At 56.8% G+C, this 21,938-nt stretch overlaps 1 protein-coding gene across 1 annotated transcript; it reads left to right on the top strand.

Moving 5' to 3' along the window:
- Positions 1-17,133: 17,133 nt before the first annotated feature.
- On the top strand, positions 17,134-20,638 carry ACTB (actin beta). The gene is made up of 6 exons (XM_055292257.2): positions 17,134-17,266; positions 18,122-18,250; positions 18,385-18,624; positions 19,070-19,508; positions 19,606-19,787; positions 19,900-20,638. Exons 2-6 carry the CDS (start codon positions 18,128-18,130, stop codon positions 20,041-20,043), a joined length of 1,128 nt encoding a protein of 375 aa, XP_055148232.1. The 5' UTR covers positions 17,134-17,266; positions 18,122-18,127; the 3' UTR covers positions 20,044-20,638.
- Positions 20,639-21,938: the final 1,300 nt, after the last annotated feature.

The following is a 21,938-nucleotide window of genomic DNA, read 5'->3' as shown; positions in this document are numbered from 1 at the left end:
CGCAATCCTGTGGCCAGCAGCTGATGGATGTGGGCTCCCTGCCACCACAGTGACCTTGGGCCAGATGGCTCTGCAGCTCAGGGCCTGGCAGCAAGTCTTGCATGTATTAGGCATGCCAGTGGCACATCACAGCAGCCATCGCACACCCTCAAAACCCCTCTGACCCTACCTGACCACCAGTTCTCCCTTGCTGGGCCCCACAGTTTGAATATCCAGAGCGCCGGGCGCTATCATGGGGTTCTGTCACCACATGGGATGGGTCCTCTCCCGGTGCACATTCAGGAGGTTTTCTTCCCCTTTGGGGTGCCCAGGAATGGGCACAGCAGCCTTGGGAGGTGCAGACCTCAGTGATCAGCCCTAAATGCCGGTGCCGCAGGGCACATGCCATCAGTGGACTTCCTGGGTTGTGACACCTGTTTCTTCAAATCAGAGAAACCCTGGCTCCGGAGAGAAACTGGGAACAGGGGGATCTTGTCCCTTAACGCTTCCCTCCTTCACCTCCCCAAAGTGGCCCAGGATGGAGGGCACGAACCACCCAAAAGGTGTCTCCAGGACCCATGAGCATCACCCCTCAGTCCCTTCTTGGAGCCCTCAACGGAGGCTCCTCCTCTCCTCTAGCCCCCAACCCCAGCAACCCTGTGACAGTGATGAGGTGTCACTGCCTTTATGTCACAGAAACGCGGTGTGCCCAGCCCAAGATTGTTTCCTGGGGCTGCGCCAGACTTGATCTCTTTTTTTTTTTGAGATGGAGTCTTGCTTTGTTGCCCCAGGCTGAAGTGCAGTGGCTCGATCTCGGTTCACTGCAACCTCCACCTCCCGGATTCAAGCAATTCTCCTGCCTCAGCTGGGATTACAGGCGCCTGCCACCATGCTTGGCCAATTTTTGTATTTTTAGTAGAGACGGGGTTTCACCATGATAGCCAGGCTCGTCTCGAACTCCTGACCTCGAGATCTGCCCGGCTCGGCCTCCCAAAGTGCTGGGATTACAGGCGTGAGCTACCACACCCGGCCTTGGACTTGATCTCTTTATCCCTCCCTACAGATCTTCAAGGTGGGCAAGGAACTGGGCCAAGAGGCAGTCACTGGCCCCAGGCCGCCAAGGCAAGCTGGCCGGGCTGTGTCCTCAGCAGGGGAGATGGCAGGTATGCTCCTCCTGACTTCCCATGCACGCCTACTACAGCCACGGTGCCTGCTGTGTGCTGGAGCCACAATAACCAAGCCAGAGCCCAGCCTCACGGAGTCCCAGTCTGCAGGGTGGGGGCAGCAGGGGCCTTGGGAGCTGGGAGGGGATCAGGGAGGCCCCCAGCCTCTGAAAGCTCTGTGAGAAAGGAGCTGGGTGGAGCCGGTTCTCCCCTGAGTCCCCTGCGCGCAGCCCAGCGCTCTGGAGAGCCCAGCACCCGCAGGGAGGATTTGCAGGTTGAATAACTGACATTGGGGGCTGAGATGATGGAGGGCTTCTCCAAGGAGACGGTGGCAGTTGTCCAGCATCCATGGTGACCCGGGAGCAGTGTGGCAGGGAATGGAACGGAAGGTGCAAATTTGCAGAAGCAAGACGGAGCCTGGCCCTGTGTGGGACCTGCAGGGCCCTCAGACTCAGGGAGGGCTGAGGGATGGGGCTGGGCAGGTTGGCAGGCCAAGGAATGCAGCTCAGGTTGCCTTCATTCATTCATTCAGTTAGTTAAGGGGTCTCCCTCTGTTGCCCAGGCTGGAGTGCAGTGGCACAATCATAGCTCACAGCAGCCTTGACCTCCTGGGCTCAAGCAATCCTCCCACCTCAGCCTCCCGAGTATCTGAGACCACAGGCGTGCACCACCACACCCGGCTTTGGTGTCCTGCACCCGCCCTGGACAGACCAGCCTGGCCCAGCAGAAGACTCAAATTGTGGCCGGGCTTGGTGGCTCACGCCTGTAATCCCAGCCCTTTGGGAGGCCGAGGCGGGCAGATCACCTAAGGTCAGGAGTTCAAGAGCAGCCTGGCCAACATGGTGAAACCCCGTCTCTACTAAAAATACAAAAATTAGCTGGGCATGGTGGCAGGCGCCTGTAGTCCCAGCTACTCGGGAGGCTGAGGCAGGAGAATCAGTTGAACCTGGGAGGCGGAGGTTGCAGTGAGCTGAGATGGTCCCACTGCACTCCAGCCTGGGCAACAGAGTGACTCTGTATCAAAAAATAAATAAATGGCCAGGCGCGGTGGCTCAAGCCTATAATCCCAGCACTTTGGGAGGCCGAGGCGGGTGAATCACGAGGTCAGGAGATCGAGACCATCCTGGCTAATGCGGTGAAACCCTATCTCTATTAAAAAATACAGAAAATTAGCCAAGCATGGTGGCGGGTGCCCGTAGTCCCAGCTACTCGGGAGGCTGAGGCAGGAGAATGGTGTGAACCCGTGAGGCAGAGCTTGCAGTGAGCCAAGACCACGCCACTGCACTCCAGCCTGGGCGACAGAGTGAGACTCCGTCTCAAATAATAATAATAATAATAATAATTAATTAATTAATTAAAATTTAAAAAATACTCAAATTGTCCTCACTATCCCAGTGGCATGCAAGGTGCAGCCCCCCCACCGGGCCCCCCAGGCCTGGGCTCTAGCTCGCCACATGTGCTGTGTGATTCTAGCTGAGCCTTCACTCATCTCTGAGCCTGGTTTCCCCCTCTTTTTTTTTTTTTTTTTTTTTTTTGAGACAGAGTCTCGCTCTGTCGCCCAGGCTGGAGTGCAGTGGCGCAATCTCGGCTCACTGCAAGCTCCGCCTCCTGGGTTCACGCCATTCTCCTGCCTCAGCCTCCCGAGTAGCTGGGACTACAGGCGCCCGCCACATTGCCCGGCTAATTTTTTTTTGTATTTTTTAGTAGAGACGGGGTTTCACCGTGGTCTCGATCTCTTGACCTCGTGATCCGCCCGCCTCGGCCTCCCAAAGTGCTGGAATTACAGGTGTGAGCCACCACGCTCAGTCCTCCCCTTTTTAAAATTTGAGACAGAGTCTCGCTCTGTCGCCCAGGCTGGAGTGCAATGGTGTGATCTTGGCTCACTGCAGCCTCTGCCTCCTGGGTTCACGCGATTCTCCTGCCTCAGCCTCCCGAGTAGCTTGGATTACAGGCATGCGCCACTGTGCCCAGCTACTTTTTGCATTTTCAGTAGAGATGGAGTGTCACCATGTTGGCCAGGCTGATCTTGAACTCCTGACCTTAAGTGATCCACCTGCCTCGGCCCCCCAAAGTGTTGGGGTTACAGGCAACAGCCACCAAGCCTGGCCTGGTTTCCTCATTTTGTGTCCAGCTTCTAGAGGGTCTGTGACAAGTCCCTGAAAGGCCTGGAAGTCCCCCCTCCCCAGTCAGTGTCATACACATAGGGTGGTTTTTTTGTCTTTTTTTTTTTTTTTTTTTTGTAGAGACAGGGGTCTTGCCATGTTTCCCAAGCTAGTCTCAAACTCCTGGCCTCAAGCGATCCTCCTGCCTCAGCCTCCTGAGTAGCTGGGGCCACAGGCACATGTTATCACACACAGCTAAATTTTAAAATTTTTCCTGTAGAGATGGGGTCTCACTACGTTGCCTAGGCTGGTCTCAAATTCCTGGCTTCAAGCGAACCTCCCAACTCAGCCTCCCAAAGGATTGGGATTATAGGCATGAGTCGCTGCACCTGACCCACACAGGGCCTTGCTGAGACTTGTGGGCTTGAAGAGGCTGAGTCACTTTCCAAGGACATCCAGTGTCTGAGTGGCATGGCTGAACCCTACTTAATATAAAGCCTGAAAGTGGCTCCGAGAAGGAAAGATCCGGGTCCACAAAAGACTATTCTGGGGGTCTTGCAGCGTGGGAAGGATGCTACGCCCATTTCTGGAGAGCCCCACCGGATCTGGGGCGCTCTTCACTCTGGCTTTTTTTTTTTTTTTGAGACAGAGTTTCGCTCTTGTTGCCCAGGCTGTGGTGCAATGGTGTGATCTTGGCTCACCGAAACCTCCGCCTCCCGGTTTCAAGTAGTTCTCCTGCCTCAGTCTCTGGAGTAGCTGGGATTACAGGCATGTGCCACCAAGCCCGGCTAATTTTTTTGTATTTTTAGTAGAGACGAGGTTTCTCCATGTTGGTCAGGCTGGTCTTGAACTCCCAATCTCGTGTGATCTGCCTGCCTCAGCCTCCCAAAGCGCTGGGATTACAGACGTGAGCCACCGCGCCCGGCCTCGTTCCAGCTTTGCTGAGCTAAGAGGGCCCAACGCTTAGCACCCTGGCCTGTGCACAGTTGTCTCACTGCTAAGTCCCACCTGAGCCTGGACCAGCCCTCCAGCCTTACATGTCCCGGGTCACAGCCTCAGGGACATCTGTGTGCCTTCCTCCACTGTCACCCCCAATGCTACATGTCTGGGTAGCCCAGGTGGCCCCAGGGACAAAGGTATGGAGGTTCCAACATTGGGCCTTGGTCATCCCCGGCCTTGATGGCCCCTGGCTATCAGACAGCCCACATGACTTTATCATTATTATTATTTGAGACAATGTCTCTACTGTTGCCCAGGCTGGAGTGCAGTGGTGTGATCTCAGCTCACTGCAACCTCCGCCTCTCCAGTTCAAGCAATTCTCATGCCTCAGCCTCCTGAGTAGCTGGGATTATAGGCATATGCCACGATGCCCTGCTAATTTTTGTAGTTTTAGTAGAGATGGGATTTCGTCATGTTGGCCAGGCTGGTCCCGAACTCCTGGCCTTATGTGAACTGCCCGCCTAGGCCTCCTAAAGTGCTAGGATTACAGGCATGAGCCACCATGCCAGACAAGGTGACTTAAGTAGCAAAAATTACCCCCTAGAGGCCGGGCGCGGTGGCTCACGCCTGTAATCCCAGCACTTTGGGAGGCCGAGGCGGGCGGATCACGAGGTCAGGAGATCGAGACCATCCTGGCTAACATGGTGAAACCCCATCTCTACTAAAAATACAAAAAAAGGTTAGCCGGGCGTGGTGGCGGGTGCCTATAGCCCAGCTACTCGGAAGGCTGAGGCAGGAGAATGGCGTGAACCCGGGAGGCGGAGCTTACAGTGAGCCTAGATCCTGCCACTGCACTCCAGCCTGGACGACAGAGCGAGACTCTGCTTCAAAAAAAAAAAAAAAAAAATTACCCCCTAGAGACTTGGGAAATGGAGGGGCGGGGCTTCCTCGGGGAGGTCAGGGAGCCCTGCCTGTGCCCTGTCCCGAGCAGAAGCTGAAGTCCCTAGGGAAACCCCAAACCCCTTCTTGCCTGAGCCGCCAAAATTGAGGACTGGGAGGCCTCTGGGACTCTCCCTGCACTGAGGCTGGGTCTGGGGCTTTCCCTGGGTTTGCACAGGACCAGTCTCATGGGATCAGGGCTGGCCAGCTCTGTGCCCCTGTCCCCAGTAGGCAGTGCATGCCAGGGAGGTCCCCTCCTGTCCCCAGCACCTGGCACAGAGCAGCACATGGAGACACCTCAGGAAGCCCAGACAGCTGGGCCTGTCCCCCACGGGCCGGCTCAGGTTCCTGGCAAGCCCAGCAGTGGCAGAGATTTCTGGCTGAGGAGGGCCTGGTGATGCTGCACGGTGGCTGTGATCGGATTTCCCCTTGGGCAGGCAGGCCCCGGGACTGCAGGAGCCCATGCCAGCTCAGGAGCACCAAGTGAGCCTTGCATGCGCCCCCCGGCAGGGCAGCGTGGCCAACTGCAACCACCGAGCCTGGCTCTGCCTCTTCCCACTGGCGACTCTGAACCTCAGTTTACCCATCTGAAACATGGGGCTGAGAACAGCAACCACACAGAGGCTGAACGACTTGGTGGGCCTTTGGAAGCTCGCCATGAATGGTGGCCCTGGGCCAGGACCTGGACAATCATGTTCCAGAACATCCTGGTAATAGCCGAACCGTGTTAACTACAGGGCCAAGTCTCTCACTTTCCCTGGCCTCGGTTTACTCATCTGAGAAATGGGAGAGTCCCACTTGGCCGACAGGGGAGTGGGAGCTTTCGATGAGGTGACGTGGGCACCACCCTGACACGCACCCGGCACACAGTAGGCCCTTGGGGCCTCTGTCTTCTCTTCTTCTCTCTGGACTGGGGGCAGCCAGGAGGACAGGCTGAGCCCCAAGGCAGGTGAGCCAGTGGCCTCCTGAGTCAGCAGCCGCCCCGCCCACCTGCACCTCCCAATGCCTCCCTTTTCTCCCCTTCTCCACCCCTCCAAGGGGGCCTCACCCTCCCATACCGTCACTGCCCCACCTCCAAGGGACATTTTTAAAAAAATTTTTAAATAAATAAAATGTGTGTGTGTGTGTGTGTGTGTTTGTGTTTGTGGTGAAGTCTTGCTCTGTTGCCCAGGCTGGAGTGCAATGGTGTGATCTCGGCTCACTGCAACCTCCACCTCCTGGGTTCAAGCGATTCTCTTGCCTCAGCCTCCTGAGTAGCTGGGACTACAGGCGCCCACCACCACGCCCGGCTAATTTTTGTATTTTTAGTAGAGACGGGGTTTCACCATGTTAGCCAGGATGGTCTCGATCTCCTGACCTCGTGATCCGCCTGCCTCGGCCTCCAAAAGTGCTGGGATTACAGGCATAAGCCACCGCGCCCGGACTATTTTATTTATTTATTTATTTATTTATTTATTTATTTATTTTTGAGATGGAGTCTCGCTCTATCACCCAGGCTGGAGTGCAGTGGCGCAATCTCGGCTCACTGCAAGCTCCGCCTCCTGGGTTCACGCCATTCTCCTGCCTCAGCCTCTCCGAGTAGCTGGGACTACAGGCGCCCGCCACCACGCCCGGCTAATTTTTTGTATTTTTTAGTAGAGACGGGGTTTCACCGTGGTCTCGATCTCCTGACCTCGTGATCCGCCCGCCTCGGCCTCCCAAAGTGCTGGGATTACAAGCGTGAGCCACCGCGCCCGGCCTTATTTTAAAATTTATTTTTTAGAGAAAGGGTCTCGCTCTGTCTCCCAGGCTGGTGTGCAGAGGTACGATCATGGCTCACTGCAACCTCGAACTCCTGGGCTCAGGCAATCCTCTCTTTTTTTTTTTTTTTTTTTTTTTTTTGAGATGGAGTTTTGCTCTTGTTGCCCAGGCTGGAGTGCAATGGCGCGACGTCAACTCACTGCAACCTCTGCCTCCTGGGTCCAAGCAAGTCTCCCACCTCAGCCTCCCGAATAGCTGGGATTACAGGCATGTACCGCCATGCCCAGCTAATTTTTGTATTTAGCCACCTACCTGCTTGCTGGGATTACGGGCGTGAGCCACTGTGCTTCGGCCTCCGTTCTTAGTTCTTCAGGCACCCCCAAGGGGCTGAAGGATGTGAGCTCCATCCCAGCCCAATCACGTGTCCCCCACATCAGAACCATGGGTGTGAATCTTCACCCCACCTCAGAACAAGGGAGACTGAGGCTGAGAGGTGCCTGGCCTCCCAAGGGGCCTGCTTGCCTGCCTGCCTTCCTTCCTTGTCTCTCTCTCTCTCTTTCTTCTTTTTTTGAGACAGAATTTCGCTCTTTGTTGCCCAGGCTGGAGTGCAATGGCGCGATCTCAGCTCACTGCAACCTCCACCTCCCGGGTTCAAGCGATTCTCCTGCTCCAGCTTCCCGAGTAGCTGCGACTATAGGTGCCCGCCACCACGCCCAGCTAATTTTTGTATTTTTAGTAGAGATGGGGGTTTCACCATGCTGGCCAGGCTGGTCTCAAACTCCTGACCTCAGGTGATCCTGCCCACCTCGGCCTCCCAAAGCGCTCGCATTACAGGTGTCAGCCATCGTGCCCAGCCTCTCTTTCTCTGTTTCTCTCTTTGTCTCTTTTTCTTTGAGACTGAGTTTTGCTCTTCTCGCCCAGGCTGGAGTGCAATGGTGTGATCTCGATCTCAGCTCGCTGCAACCTCCACCTCCTGGGTTCAACTGATTCTCCTGCCTCAGCCTCCCGAGTAGCTGGGATTACAGGTGCCTGCCACCATAACCAGCTAAGTTTTTGTATTTTTGGTAGAGATGGGGTTTCCCCATGTTGCCCAGGCTGGTCTTGAACTCCTGACCTCAGGTGATCTGCCCGCCTCGGCCTTCCAAAGTGCTGGGATTATAGGCATGAGCCACTACGCCCAGCTCCAAGGGGCATTTCTGAGGTCCCAGGCCAGGCAGGAGAGTGTCAGGGATAAGCCCACCCAGCCAGGAAGGGGGCGAGTCCCTCGCACTGACCCTGGGCCTGGACTGCAGACCCCGCCTCACTGGCTCCTCTCAGGGGCCACCTGGGAGCTAGGTAACCCCCTGCCCCTTTTCACAGCTGAGGGCGAGAGGCCCAGGGCAGCGAAGCCACTGCCTGGGACAGTCCTTAGTATGGCAAGGACCCACCCTTGGCCCATGCAGCACCCCAAGAGGGTGTCAGAGCCGGGGCCTCGGGAACTCCACTTGACCTGAACTTGAACTTGCTACTGACCCCCATCTCTCCTGGCCCAACTTGTCACCCAGCTTCTGAGGCCCCTCTCGGGACAACCAGAAGGGTCCTGAATCCCGAGGGCTACCTTGGCCGCTAGGAGAGTGATTGTGAGTCCCGGGGAGGATGAGGGTGCCCGAAGCCTCCCCCTCTATCCCCCCACAGCCTAGGCCTTCAGGCCCCAAAGGATCCAGTTCCTCTCGGCACGGGTGGTCTCTGTTTCTCATCTGGAGAATGGGGAGAGCTGGCCCTATAGTAGATGGGTCCAGAGAAAGCAAAAAGGGTTGTGTGTGTGTGTATGTGTGTGTGTGTGGTGTGTGTGTGGTGTGTGGGGGGTATGTGTGAGGTGTGTGTGTGTGGTGTGGGGGGTGTGTGTGGGGGGTGTGTGTGGGGGGGGTGTGGGGGGTGTGAGGTGTGTGTGGTGTGTGTGTGGTGTGTGTGTGGTGTGTGTGTGGGGGGTGTGAGGTGTGTGTGGTGTGTGTGTGTGGGGTGTGTGTGGTGTGTGTGTGTGGGGTGTGTGGGGTGTGTGTGGGGGGTGTGTGTGGTGTGTGTGTGGTGTGTGAGGTGTGTGTGGTGTGTGTGTGGTGTGTGGGGTGTGTGTGTGTGTGGTGTGTGTGCTGTGTGTGTGTGGTGTGTGTGTGTGGTGTGTGTGGTGTGTGTGTGGTGTGTGTGGTGTGTGTGTGGTGTGTGTGGTGTGTGTGTGTGGTGTGTGGTGTGTGTGTGTGTAAGGGGGAAGCCCAGGGAACCGCATTTTCTTTTTCTGAATAATTCAATCAAATAAGCAAGTCCAGGAACTACCTACGAAGGCTGGAAGGGTTTCTCCGGGTACCCTGAGGGCTAGAGACAGAGGGTGGTTTTTAAGGATTTTTTAAAACTCTCCCAAGAAGTGTTAGAGTTCCCACTTCCTCTGGGGCAGGGATCCCCCTTAGCCTGGTGCCTCTGCCAAGGAGCTGGGGAGGCCCAGGGCAAAGCTACTGAAGGCAGCTAGGTGACCACCCCAGGCTAGGTCTGGAGGCCAGGTGTATGTGGGGACCAAGGCTCTGCTGGTCACCTCCTCTGAGGAGCCCTCCCTGACTGCTTTTTTTTTTTTTTTTTTTTGTAGATGGAGTCTCGCCCTGTTGCCCAGGCTGGAGTGCAATGGCGCCATCTCAACTCACTGCAACCTCCGCCTCCCGGGTTCAAGCCATTCTCCTGCCTCAGCCTCCTGAGTAGCTGGGACTACAGGTGCCCGCCACCACGCCCAGCTAATTTTTTATATTTTTAGTAGAGACTGGGTTTCATCGTGTTAGCCAGGATGGTCTCGATCTCCTGACCTCGTGATCCACTCGCCTCAGCCTCCCAAAGTACTGGGATTACAGGCGTGAGCCACCATGCCTGGCCCCCGACTGCTTTTTAAGTAGCACTCTCTGCTGCATGCAGTGGTTCATGCCTGTAATTCCAGCACTTTGGGAGGCCGAGGCAGGTGGATTGTTTGAACCCAGGAGTTGGAGGCCAGCCTGGGCAAATGGCAAAACCTTGTCTCTACAAAACATTACCTGGGCATGGTGGTGCACACCTGCAGTACTAGTAAGTCAGGAGGCTGAGGTAGGAGGATCGATGGAGGCCAAAAGGTTGAGCCTGGAGTGAGCCAAGATTGCAACACTGCACTCCAGCCTGGCGACAGAGTGAGACACTGACTCAAAAAATTAAAAAAAGCACCTTCCTTTTTTTTTTTTTTTTTTTTTTTTTTTTTTTTTTTTGTTTGTTTGTTTGTTTTTGAGACGGAGTCTTGCTCTTTCACCCAGGCTGGAGTGCAGTGGCGCGATCTCGGCTCACTGCAGGCTCCGCCCCCCAGGGTTCACGCCATTCTCCTGCCTCAGCCTCCCGCGTAGCTGGGACTACAGGCACCCGCCACCTCGCCCGGCTAATTTTTTGTATTTTTAGTAGAGACGGGGTTTCACCGTGTTAGCCAGGATGGTCTCGATCTCCTGACCTTGTGATCCGCCCGCCTCAGCCTCCCAAAGTGCTGGGATTACAGGCGTGAGCCACCGCGCCCGGCCTTTATTTTTTTTATTTTTTTTTTAATATAGAGACACGGTCTTGCTATGTTGCCCAGGCTGGTCTCGAACTCCTGGACTCAAGTAATCCTCCTACCTTGGCTTTCCAAAGTGTTGGGATTATGGGCGTGAGCCACCACGCTCGGCCCAACACCCTCCTTCTTTTTTTTTTTGAGACAGAGTCTCACTCTGTAGCCCAGGCTGGAGTGCAGTGGCACGATCGTGGCTCACTGAAACCTCCGCTTCCCAGGTTCAAGCGATTCTCCTGCCTCAGCCTCCCGAGTAGCTGGGACTACAGGTGCGTGCCACCATACTCGGCTAATTTTTGTACTTTTAGTAGAGGCGGGGTTTCATCATGTTGGCCAGCTGGTCTTAAACTCCTGATCTCGTGATCTGCCCACCTCGGCCTCCCAAAGTGCTGGGATTACAGGCGTGAGTCACTGCACCCAGCACCCCCCACTACCCTCATTCTTAAGGAAACCTGTTGCTTTTCCTCCTGATGCCATTAAACTTGTTCTCTTGATCTCTCTCTCATTTGAGATCTGTCTTGGGAATTGTGCTTGCTTTCTTCAGGGTGCTTTTCTCATTTCTCAAAATAGTGCCAGTTAACTCTGGAAGCATGTCTGGCTGATCAGTGACAGTGTGCTGCATGCAGAAGCGGTATGATCCAGGAGCTGCTCCAGGCGAAAGGCCCTTCAGCTCCTGGCTGTGCCCTTACTGGGTGATCCTGGCTGGGTCACTGCCCCTTTCTGAGCAGGAAACCTTCTGCTGTTAGAGTAGAAGTGGGAGGGAGTCATAGCAGGCTTCCTGGAGAAGGCAGCCTGAAGCTGGCCCTTAAGGCTGAGAAGGTGGCCAGGAGGCAGAGAGACCCCACTCTGTTTCATTTAAAAAAATAAAATAGGCTGGGCATGGTGGCTCATGCCTGTAATCCCAGCACTTTGGGAGGCTGAGGTGGGAGGATCACGAGGTCAGGAGATGGAGACGGAGACCATCCCGGCCAACATGGTGAAACCCCGTCTCTATTAAAATACAAAAAAAATTAGCTGGGCGTGGTGGCATGCCCCTGTAGTCCCAGCTACTCGGGAGGCTGAGGCAGGGGAATCGCTTGAACTCGGGAGGTGGAGGTTGCAGTGAGCCGAGATGGCACATTGCACTCCAGCCTGGCGACAGAGGGTGAGACACCATCTCAAAATAAACAAATAAATAAATAACGGCCTGGTGTGGTGGCTCACACCTGTAATCCCATCACCTTGGGAGGCCAAGGCAGACGGATCACCTGAGGTCGGGAGTTTGAGACCAGCCTGGCCAACATGGTGAAACCCCATCTCTACCAAAAATACAAAATTAGCTGGGTGGGGTGGTGGGTGCCTATAATCCCAGCTACTCAGGAGGCTGAGGCAAGAGAATCGCTTGAACCTGGGAAGCAGAGGTTGCAGTGAGCCAAGATGGCGCCATTGCACTCCAGCCTGGGCGACAGAGCAAGACTCTGTCTCAAAAAAGGAAAAAATAAATAAAAATAAAAATAAACCGTCCAGGCACGGTAGCTCACACCTATAATCCCAGCACTTTGGGAGGCTAAGGTGGGCAGATCACCTGAAGTCAGGAGTTTGAGACCAGCCTGGCCAACATGGTGAAACTCCATCTCTACTAAAAATACACACACACACACACACACACACACACACACACACACACAAATTAACTGGGCACGGTGCCGCGAGCCAGTAGTCCCAGCTACTCAGGAGGCTGAGGCAGGAGAATAGCTTGAACCTGGGAGGCAGAGGTTGCAGTGAGCTGAGACTGTGCCACTGCACTCCAGCCTGGGCGACAGAGCAAGACTCCATCTCAAAACAACAACTAAAAACAACAACAACAACAAACTGAGGCCAGGTGCGGTGGCTCACAGCTCTAATCCCAGCACTTTGGGAGGCTGAGGTGAGAGGATCACTTCAGCTCAGCAGTTCGAGACCAGCCTGGGCAACACAGGGAGAGACATCCTGTTACACTGCAGAGAGACCCCACCTCCACAAAATATAAAAATAAAAATGTTAGTCAGATGTAGTGGCATCCCTGCCGTCCCAGTTACTCAAGAGGCTGAGACAGGAGGATCGCTTGAGCCCAGGAGGTCAAGGCTCCAGTGAGCTGTGATCATGCCACTGCACTCCAGCCTGGGCCACAGAGCTACACCCTGTCTCTAAAATTTTTAGAGACCTTATCTCTAAAGATAAATTAAATAAATAAACCTGGAGCACCTAATTTTTCTTTTTCTTTTACTTTTACTTTTTTTTTTTTTTGACACAGGTTCTCTGTCACCCAGGCTGGAGTGCAGTGGCATGATCTTGGTTCACTGCAGCCTTGACCTCTCAGGCTCAGGCAATTCTCCCACCTTAGCCTCCCCAGTAGCTGGGACTACAGGCATATGCCACCATGCCCAGCTAATTTTGTCTTTTTTTTTTTTTTTGTAGAAACAGGGTCTCACTATGCTGCTCAGATTGGTCTTGAACTCCTGGACTCAAGAGATCCCCCTGCCTCAGCCTCCCAAAATGCTGGGATTACAATGTGAGCCACTGTGCCCGGCTATTTTATTTTTAAATGAATAAAAGCTGGAGCACCCAACTTTTTTTTTGTTTGTTTTTGAGACGGAGTTTTGCTCGTCACCCAGGCTGGAGTGCAATGGCGCAATCTCGGCTCACTGCAACCTCTGCCTCCTGGGTTCAAGTGATTCTCCTGCCTCAGCCCCCTGAGTAGCTGGGATTACAGGCATGCGCCACTATGCCCAGATAATATTTTGTATTTTTAGTAGAGACAAGGTTTCATCATGTTGGCCAGGCTGATCTTGAATTCTTGACCTCAGGTGATCCACCCGCCTCGGCCTCCCAAAGTGCAGGGATTACAGGCGTGAGCCACCACGCCCAGCCTGGAGCATCTGATTTTTAAATTTAATTTTCCTTTTTTTTTTTTTGAGACAGGGTCTTCCTCTGTCATCCAAGCTGGAATGCAGTGACTTGATCATAGCTGGCTATAGCCTTGACCTTCCACGCTCAAGCAATCCTCCCGCCCCAGCCTCCCAATTAGCTGGGAGTACAGGCACGTGCCACAGCACCCAGCTGATTTTGTAGAGACAGGATCTCCCATGTTGCCCAAGCTTGTCTCCAACTCCTGGGCTCAAGCGATCCTCCCTCCTCGGCCTCCCAAAATGCTGGGATTACAGGTGCAAGCCATCACACCCCAGTGGGAGAGACCCTACTTGCTGCCATGTGACCAGAGGCTGATGGTGTCCTCTCTGGGCCTCAGGTGATAAATGCTGAGGAGGGAGGTAGGGCCGAGGAATTCAGACTTTCAAACAGCCTTTGGACTCAGGCCCTGGGGACATTCCAGGGGACACTTTACCAGGGAGGGGCAGTGTGAGGCCGGAGGCAGGGCTGCCACCTCAGGGGCCCTGAGCCTAGAGTCCTTTCCACCGCATTTGGGGACTTGAGCGCTTCACCAGTCCTGACTCAGTTTCCTAGTCTGTGAATGGGGGTGTGTCTCCTGGAATGTTGCACCCCCTCATTCATTCACTCATTCATTCATTATCTTCTCACTGAGCACCTACTGTGTGCAGGGTCCCCGTCCTCCTGGAGCTAACAAGTCTAGGAGGGAAGCTCTGTCTCAGTTCCTTCCTCTACAAAATGGAGCTTGAGGACGGGCATGGTGGCTCATGCCTGTAATCCCAGGACTTTGGGAGGCTGAAGCGGGAGGATCGCTTGAGCCCCCCGGAGCTGGAGACCAGCCTGGGCAACATGGTGAGAAGCCATACCTTTACAGATAATTTAAAAATTAGCCAGGCATGGAAGTGTGTGCCTATAGTCCCAGCTACTTGTGAGGGCTTTGAGCCCAGGAGGTCGAGGCTGCAGTGAGCTGTGATTGCACTCCAGCCTGGGCATCAGAGCAAGACCTTGCATCAAAAATAATAATAATAATAAAAAGGAGGTTGGATTCCCTCCTGGCAGGGTAGGGAGGGCGCCGCAGTGCCCAGGGCAAAGTGGCTGGGTGGTTGTTTTGCGGGAGGGCCAAGGAGTGGTCCCTGGGTCTGCGCTGTAAGAGTCAGTTGCCTGTAGGCCTTGCAGGGTGGGGGCGTCACCAAAGCAAAGGCTTGGAGGGGAAAAAACAAAAGTCCCAGCCAGGCAGGTGGAGTCCCCTTGGCTGAGTTCAACCGAGGGTTCTCCGGGGGCTGCGTGCGTGCCCCAGTGACGGCTCCGAAAACTCCCTTCCAGGGCAAAGTTCCCAAGCACAGAAGAGAACCTGTTCACTTCTCCCCTGCTCGGCCCGCCCCCTGGCCAGCCAGCTCTACTTCCTCTTTTCCTGCTCCGCTGCTTGCTTTCTCTCTTCAGCTCCTCCCTGCCCCTCACCCCAGGCTGCTTGGCCACCTCCAACCTGCCATCTGAGGACACCCAGGCAGTCACTCATTCAACAGCGAAGGGCCCTGGGGTGGCTGTGGTGGGAAGGAGTGGGGGTGATGGAGACCCTGGGAGGGCTGGCAGCCTGGTGGGTGAGGCCCAGTTCTAAATGCCAGCTGCAAGCCTTGGTCTGAGGTAGGGAGGAAGGCGTGGTTGCAGAGGCTAAAAGGCTTCCCCAAAGAGGGGCTTTCTGGGATGGGACTTGAAGGGTGCATAGGAGAGCACCAGGAAGTGGCCGCTGCAGACAGAGAGAACCACAAGCCAGGAGGACAGGCCAGGAATGCTGCAGCCTGAGGCGGGGTGGGGCTGGAGCTCCTGTCTCTTGGCCAGCTGAATGGAGGCCCAGTGGCAACACAGGTCCTGCTTGGGGATCAGGTCTGCTCTGCACCCCACCTTGCTGCCTGGAGCCGCCCACCTGACAGCCTCTCATCCCTGCTCTGCAGATCCGGTCCCATCCCCCCCCCCCACCGCCCCAGCACTCCACCCAGTTCAACGTTCCACGAACCCCCAGAACCAGCCCTCATCAACAGGCAGCAAGAAAGGCCCCCCGCCCATCGCCCCACAACGCCAGCCCGGTGAACTGTAGGGTTGGCAGGTCCTGAGGCAGCTGGCAAGATGCCTGCAGCTGAAAGATACAAGGTCAGGGACAGGACAGTCCCATCCCCAGGAGGCAGGGAGTATACAGGCTGGGAAAGTTTGTCCTTGCGTGGGGTGGTGATGCAGGAGGCTCAGCAAGTCTACTGGACTGTGAACCTGTGTCTGCCACTGTGTGCTGAGTGGTGGTCATCTTTCCCACCAGGCTGTGGCCTCTGCAACCTTCAAGGGAGGAGCGGTCTCATTGGCTGAGCACAGCCTTGTACCGTGAACTGGAACAAGCCGCCTCCTTCCTGGCCACAGGTTCCACGTCCTTATATGGACTCATCTTTGCCTGTTGCGACACACACTCAATGAACACCTACTACGCGCTGCAAAGCGCCCCGCAGGCCTGAGGTGCCCCCACTTCACCACTCTTCCTATTTTTGTGTAAATATCCAGCTTCTTGTCACCACCTCCAAGGAAGGGGAGGAGGAGGGCATGTTCCTCTAGGCTGAGCCGAATGCCCCTCTGTGGTCCCACGCCACTGATCACTGCATGCCCACCACCTGGGTACATAGTCTCTGATTCCCAGAGCAGAACGGACCCTGGCCACCACGGTCTTGTATGCTACTCAGTGGACAGACCCAAGGCAAGAAAGGGTGATAAGGAGAGGGTCTTCCCAGGCTCGCTTTGAGCTCCTAGCACCGCCCCGCCCCCAATCCTCTCTGGCACATGGAGTCTTGGTCCCCAGAGTACCCCCGCGGCCTCCAGATGGTCTGAAAGGGCAGTTCAGCTGTGGCTGCGCACAGCAGACATACAACGGACGGTGGGCCCAGACGCAGGCTGTGTAGACCCAGCCCCCCGCCCCGCAGTGCCTGCAGCTGCCTAGGTCACCCACTAACGCCCCAGGCCTGGTCTTGGCTGGGCGTGACTGTTACCCTCAGAAGCAGGCAGCTCCAGGGGGAAAGTTTCCGTGACCTGTAGAGCCCACCTTCCCAGGGCTGCGGCTGGGTAGGTTTGCAGCCTTCATCACAGGCCACCTCCAGCCACTGGACCGCTGGCGCCTGCCCTGTCCTGGGGAGTGTGGTCCTGCGACTTCTAAGTGGCCGCAAGCCCCCTGACTCCCCCAACACCACACTCTACCTCTCTAGCCCAGGTCTCTCCCTAGTGACACACCCAGCACATTTAGCTAGCTGAGCCCCACAGCCAGAGGTCCTCAGACCCTGCTTTCAGGGCAGTTGCTCTGAAGTCGGCAAGGGGGAGTGACTGCCTGGCCACTCCATGTCCTCCAAGGGCTCCTTCTGCAGGAGCGTACAGCACCCAGGGCCCTGGCACCCGTGCAGATCCTGGCCCACCCCACCTGGGCGCTCAGTGCCCAAGAGACGTCCACACCTAGGATGTCCCGCGGTGGGTGGGGGGCCCGAGAGACGGGCAGGCCGAGGGCAGGCCTGGCCATGCGGGGCCGAACCGGGCACTGCCCAGCGTGGGGCGCGGGGGCCACGGCGCGCGCCCCCAGCCCCCGGGCCCAGCACCCCAAGGCGGCCAACGCCAAAACTCTCCCTCCTCCTCTTCCTCAATCTCGCTCTCGCTCTTTTTTTTTTTCGCAAAAGGAGGGGAGAGGGGGTAAAAAAAATGCTGCACTGTGCGGCGAGGCCGGTGAGTGAGCGGCGCGGGGCCAATCAGCGCGCGCCGTTCCGAAAGTTGCCTTTTATGGCTCGAGCGGCCGCAGCGGCGCCCTATAAAACCCGGCGGCGCGACGCGCCACCACCGCCGAGACCGCGTCCGCCCCGCGAGCACAGAGCCTCGCCTTTGCCGCTCCGCCGCCCGTTCACACCCGCCGCCAGGTAAGCCCGGCCAGCTGACCCGGGCAGGCGGCTCCCGGCACGGCCGCCTAAGGCCGCGGCCCTTTCGCCCGTGCAGAGCCGCCTGGGCCGCAGCGGGGGGTTTATGCGAGGGAACCGGACCGTCGTGGGGGGCGCGGGAGAAGCCCCTGGGCCTCCGGAGATGGGGGACACCCCGCTCCAGTTCGGAGGCGCAGGCCCGCGCTCGGGAGGCGCGCTCCAGATTTGCCGCTCTCCGGACGGGGGCAGCCGGCGGGATCTTTGAGCCGGGCTCTTGCCAGTGGGGATCGCAGGGTGGGCGCGGCGGAGCCCTTGCCAGGCCCGGTAGGGGGCTGGGGCGCTATTGCGCGTGCGCTCTGGTACTTGGAGCGGTAACCGTGCGGGCGCGCTGGGAATTGGCGCTAATTGCGCGTGCGCGCTGGGACTGTAGGCGCTAACCGCGCGTGCGTTCTGGGGCCTGGGGTGCCCCGGCCTGGGCTGGGGCGAAGGCGGGCTCAGCCGGAAGGGGTGGGGTCGCCGCGGCTCCTAGGCGCTTGCGCGCACTTCCTGCCCGAGCCGCCGGCCGCCTGAGGGTGTGGCCGTCGCGTGCGCGCGCGCCGACCCGGCGCTGTTTGAACCGGGTGGAGGCGGGGCTGGCGCCCGGTTGGGAGGGGGTGGGGGCCTGGCTTCCTGCCGCGCGCCGCGGGGACGCCTCCGACCAGTGTTTGCCTTTTATGGTAATAACGCGGCCGGCCCGGCTTCCTTTGTCCCCAATCTGGGCGCGCGCCGGCGCCCCCTGGCGGCCGAAGGCCTCGGCGCGCCGGAAGTGGGCAGGGCGGGGGCGACCTCGGCTCACAGCGCGCGCGGCTTTTCTCGCAGCTCACCATGGATGATGATATCGCCGCGCTCGTCGTCGACAACGGCTCCGGCATGTGCAAGGCCGGCTTCGCGGGCGACGATGCCCCCCGGGCCGTCTTCCCCTCCATCGTGGGGCGCCCCAGGCACCAGGTAGGGGAGCTATCTGGGTGGGGCGGCCCCGGGAGCGGGCGGAAGGCAAGGGTGCTTTCTCTGCACAGGAGCCTCCCGGTTTCCTGGGTGGGGGCCGCGCCCGTGCTCAGGGCGCCTTATTCTTTCCTTCTCAGGGCGTGATGGTGGGCATGGGTCAGAAGGATTCCTATGTGGGCGACGAGGCCCAGAGCAAGAGAGGCATCCTCACCCTGAAGTACCCCATCGAGCACGGCATCGTCACCAACTGGGACGACATGGAGAAGATCTGGCACCACACCTTCTACAATGAGCTGCGTGTGGCTCCCGAGGAGCACCCTGTGCTGCTGACCGAGGCCCCCCTGAACCCCAAGGCCAACCGCGAGAAGATGACCCAGGTGAGTGGCCCGCTACCTCTTCTGGTGGCCGCCTCCCTGCTTCCTGGCCTCCCGCAGCTGCGCCCTTTCTCACTGGTTCTCTCTTCTGCCGTTCTCCGTAGGACTCTCTTCTCTGACCTGAGTCTCCTTTGGAACTCTGCAGGTTCTATTTGCTTTTTCCCAGATGAGCTCTTTTTCTGGTGTTTGCCTCTCTGACTAGGTGTCTAAAACAGACAGTGCTGTGGGTGTAGGTACTAACACTGGCTTGTGTGACAAGCCCATGAGGCTGGTGTAAAGCGGCCTTGGAGTGTGTATTCAGTAGGCGCACAGTAGGTCTGAACAGACTCCCCATCCCAAGACCCCAGCACACTTAGCCGTGTTCTTTGCACTTTCTGCATGCCCCCCGTCTGGCCTCGCTATCCCCAGTGGCTTCCCGAGTGTGACACGGTGCATCTCTGCCTTACAGATCATGTTTGAGACCTTCAACACCCCAGCCATGTACGTGGCTATCCAGGCTGTGCTGTCCCTGTACGCCTCTGGCCGTACTACTGGCATCGTGATGGACTCCGGTGACGGGGTCACCCACACTGTGCCCATCTATGAGGGGTATGCCCTCCCCCATGCCATCCTGCGTCTGGACCTGGCTGGCCGGGACCTGACTGACTACCTCATGAAGATCCTCACCGAGCGCGGCTACAGCTTCACCACCACGGCCGAGCGGGAAATCGTGCGTGACATTAAGGAGAAGCTGTGCTACGTCGCCCTGGACTTCGAGCAGGAGATGGCCACGGCGGCTTCCAGCTCCTCCCTGGAGAAGAGCTACGAGCTGCCCGACGGCCAGGTCATCACCATTGGCAACGAGCGGTTCCGCTGTCCCGAGGCGCTCTTCCAGCCTTCCTTCCTGGGTGAGTGGAGACCGCCTCCTGGCCCTGCCTGACATGAGGGTCACACCCCTCTGGGCTGTGCTGTGGAAGCTAAGTCCGGCCCTCATTTCCCCCTCAGGCATGGAGTCCTGTGGCATCCACGAAACTACCTTCAACTCCATCATGAAGTGTGACGTGGACATCCGCAAAGACCTGTACGCCAACACAGTGCTGTCTGGTGGCACCACCATGTACCCTGGCATTGCCGACAGGATGCAGAAGGAGATCACTGCCCTGGCACCCAGCACGATGAAGATCAAGGTGGGTGTCTTTCCATCCTGAGCTGACCTGGGCAGGTGGGCCGTGGGGCCCTGTGGTGTGTGGGGAGCTGTCACATCCAGGGTCCTCATTGCCTGTCCCCTTCCCTCCTCAGATCATTGCTCCTCCTGAGCGCAAGTACTCGGTGTGGATCGGCGGCTCCATCCTGGCCTCGCTGTCCACCTTCCAGCAGATGTGGATCAGCAAGCAGGAGTATGACGAGTCCGGCCCCTCCATCGTCCACCGCAAATGCTTCTAGGCGGACTGTGACTTAGTTGCGTTACACCCTTTCTTGACAAAACCTAACTTGCGCAGAAAACAAGATGAGATTGGCATGGCTTTATTTGTTTTTTTTGTTTTGTTTTGGTTTTTTTTTTTGGCTTGACTCAGGATTTAAAAACTGGAACGGTGAAGGTGACAGCAGTCGGTTGGAGCGAGCATCCCCCAAAGTTCACAATGTGGCCGAGGACTTTGATTGCACATTGTTCTTTTTTTAATAGTCATTCCAAATATCATGAGATGCATTGTTACAGGAAGTCCCTTGCCATCCTAAAAGCCACCCCACTTCTCTCTAAGGAGAATGGCCCAGTCCTCTCCCGAGTCCACACAGGGGAGGTGATAGCATTGCTTTCGTGTAAATTATGTAATGCAAAATTTTTTTAATCTTCGCCTTAATACTTTTTTATTTTGTTTTATTTTGAATGATGAGCCTTCGTGACCCCCCTTCCCCCTTTTTTGTCCCCCAACTTGAGATGTATGAAGGCTTTTGGTCTCCCTGGGAGTGGGTGGAGGCAGCCAGGGCTTACCTGTACACTGACTTGAGACCAGTTGAATAAAAGTGCACACCTTAAAAATGAGGCCAAGTGTGACTTTGTGGCGTGGCTGGGTTGTGGGCAGCAGAGGGTGAACCCTGCAGAGGAGTGGGGTGGTGGGGTCCAACTTGTCCTTACCCAGAGTGCAGATGTGTCGAGATCCCTCCTTGCCTTGACGTTGAGCAGCATTAGAGGGTGGGGGAGGCTCCGGGGTCAGGTCTCTGTTCCTGCTTAATGGGGAGTTCCTGGCCTGGCCCTTCCACCTGTCCCCAGGTACCCCAGTTTTTCTGGGTTCACCGAGAGTGCAGATGCTTGAGGTGGGAAGGGACTATTTGGGGGCACGTGGTGGCTCAGGTGCCATGCCTTACTGGGGCTGGTTGGCACCTGCATTTCCTGGGAGTGGGGCTCTCAGGGCCAGTCTGGGCATGGTGTTTCCTTGAGTAGGGGTGTAGTGGGTGTTCCTAGCTGCCACACCTTTGCCTTCACCTGTGGGATCATGGCTGTCAGCCTTGAGGGTCAGCCTGGCCCAGGCTCCCATAGGCTTAGGAGAGGCCACGACTCGCCTGTTCACCCAGACAGAGGGGGACCTGGAATCTAAGTCAAGTTGGGGTGGGGGGTCCATGGGGCCCTATCTGGCCTGCAGACAGCTCTGGTTAGCTATGGGCTGAGGTCTGACTTCTGCCTTGGGACTGGAGACCGGGCGCCATCCCGTGGCCCAGTTTCTTCGTGACCCATGCTGCAGAGGGAGATGCCCAGGCTCCTGGACCGCAGGGCCTGTCTGGCACTGCAGAGCAGCTTCTTTTTATTTTTGAGACGGGGTCTTTTGTTGCCCAGGCTGGGGTGCAATGGCACAACCATGGCTCACTGCAGCCTCAACTTTCTGTGCTCAAGCAATTCTGCCTCAGCCTCCCAAGTAGCTGAAACTACACAGGCATGCCCCAGCACGCCCAGCTAGTTGCAGGTCAGATTCTCATTGTTCTGCAGGGCCCTGAGTTAAATACTCTTGCAAGAAGAAACCAAGCCTGGCCTCCCTTCCCTCTGCTAGAAGCTGTGATTGACACCAGCAGAGAATGAAGGAAGAAAAGAGGGTGAGGATCCCTTCCAGGGATGCTGTTTACCCAGAACACCACCTGGTGCATAGCAGTTGTTCTGGAAATGATCCGGTCCCCCCAGGAGGCCTGGACTCCCATCTGTGCACAGTGGCTGCTGGCAGAGAGGAAGGTGGTACACTTCCTCCTGGGTTATCTTGGAGGTCCCCTGAAGGGCTCTCTGGGGTGGTTTTAGCTCTTTTGGTCTGATTTCTGCAGTGGTGAGCCCTGGGCCACTTTGGGCCACTTAATCA

Source organism: Symphalangus syndactylus, chromosome 9, assembly GCF_028878055.3.
Source record: "Symphalangus syndactylus isolate Jambi chromosome 9, NHGRI_mSymSyn1-v2.1_pri, whole genome shotgun sequence".
In the NCBI taxonomy this organism is placed as follows: domain Eukaryota; kingdom Metazoa; phylum Chordata; class Mammalia; order Primates; family Hylobatidae; genus Symphalangus; species Symphalangus syndactylus.
Note: the sequence above shows the minus strand (reverse complement) of the source record. Positions and strands in the feature narration are given on the sequence as shown.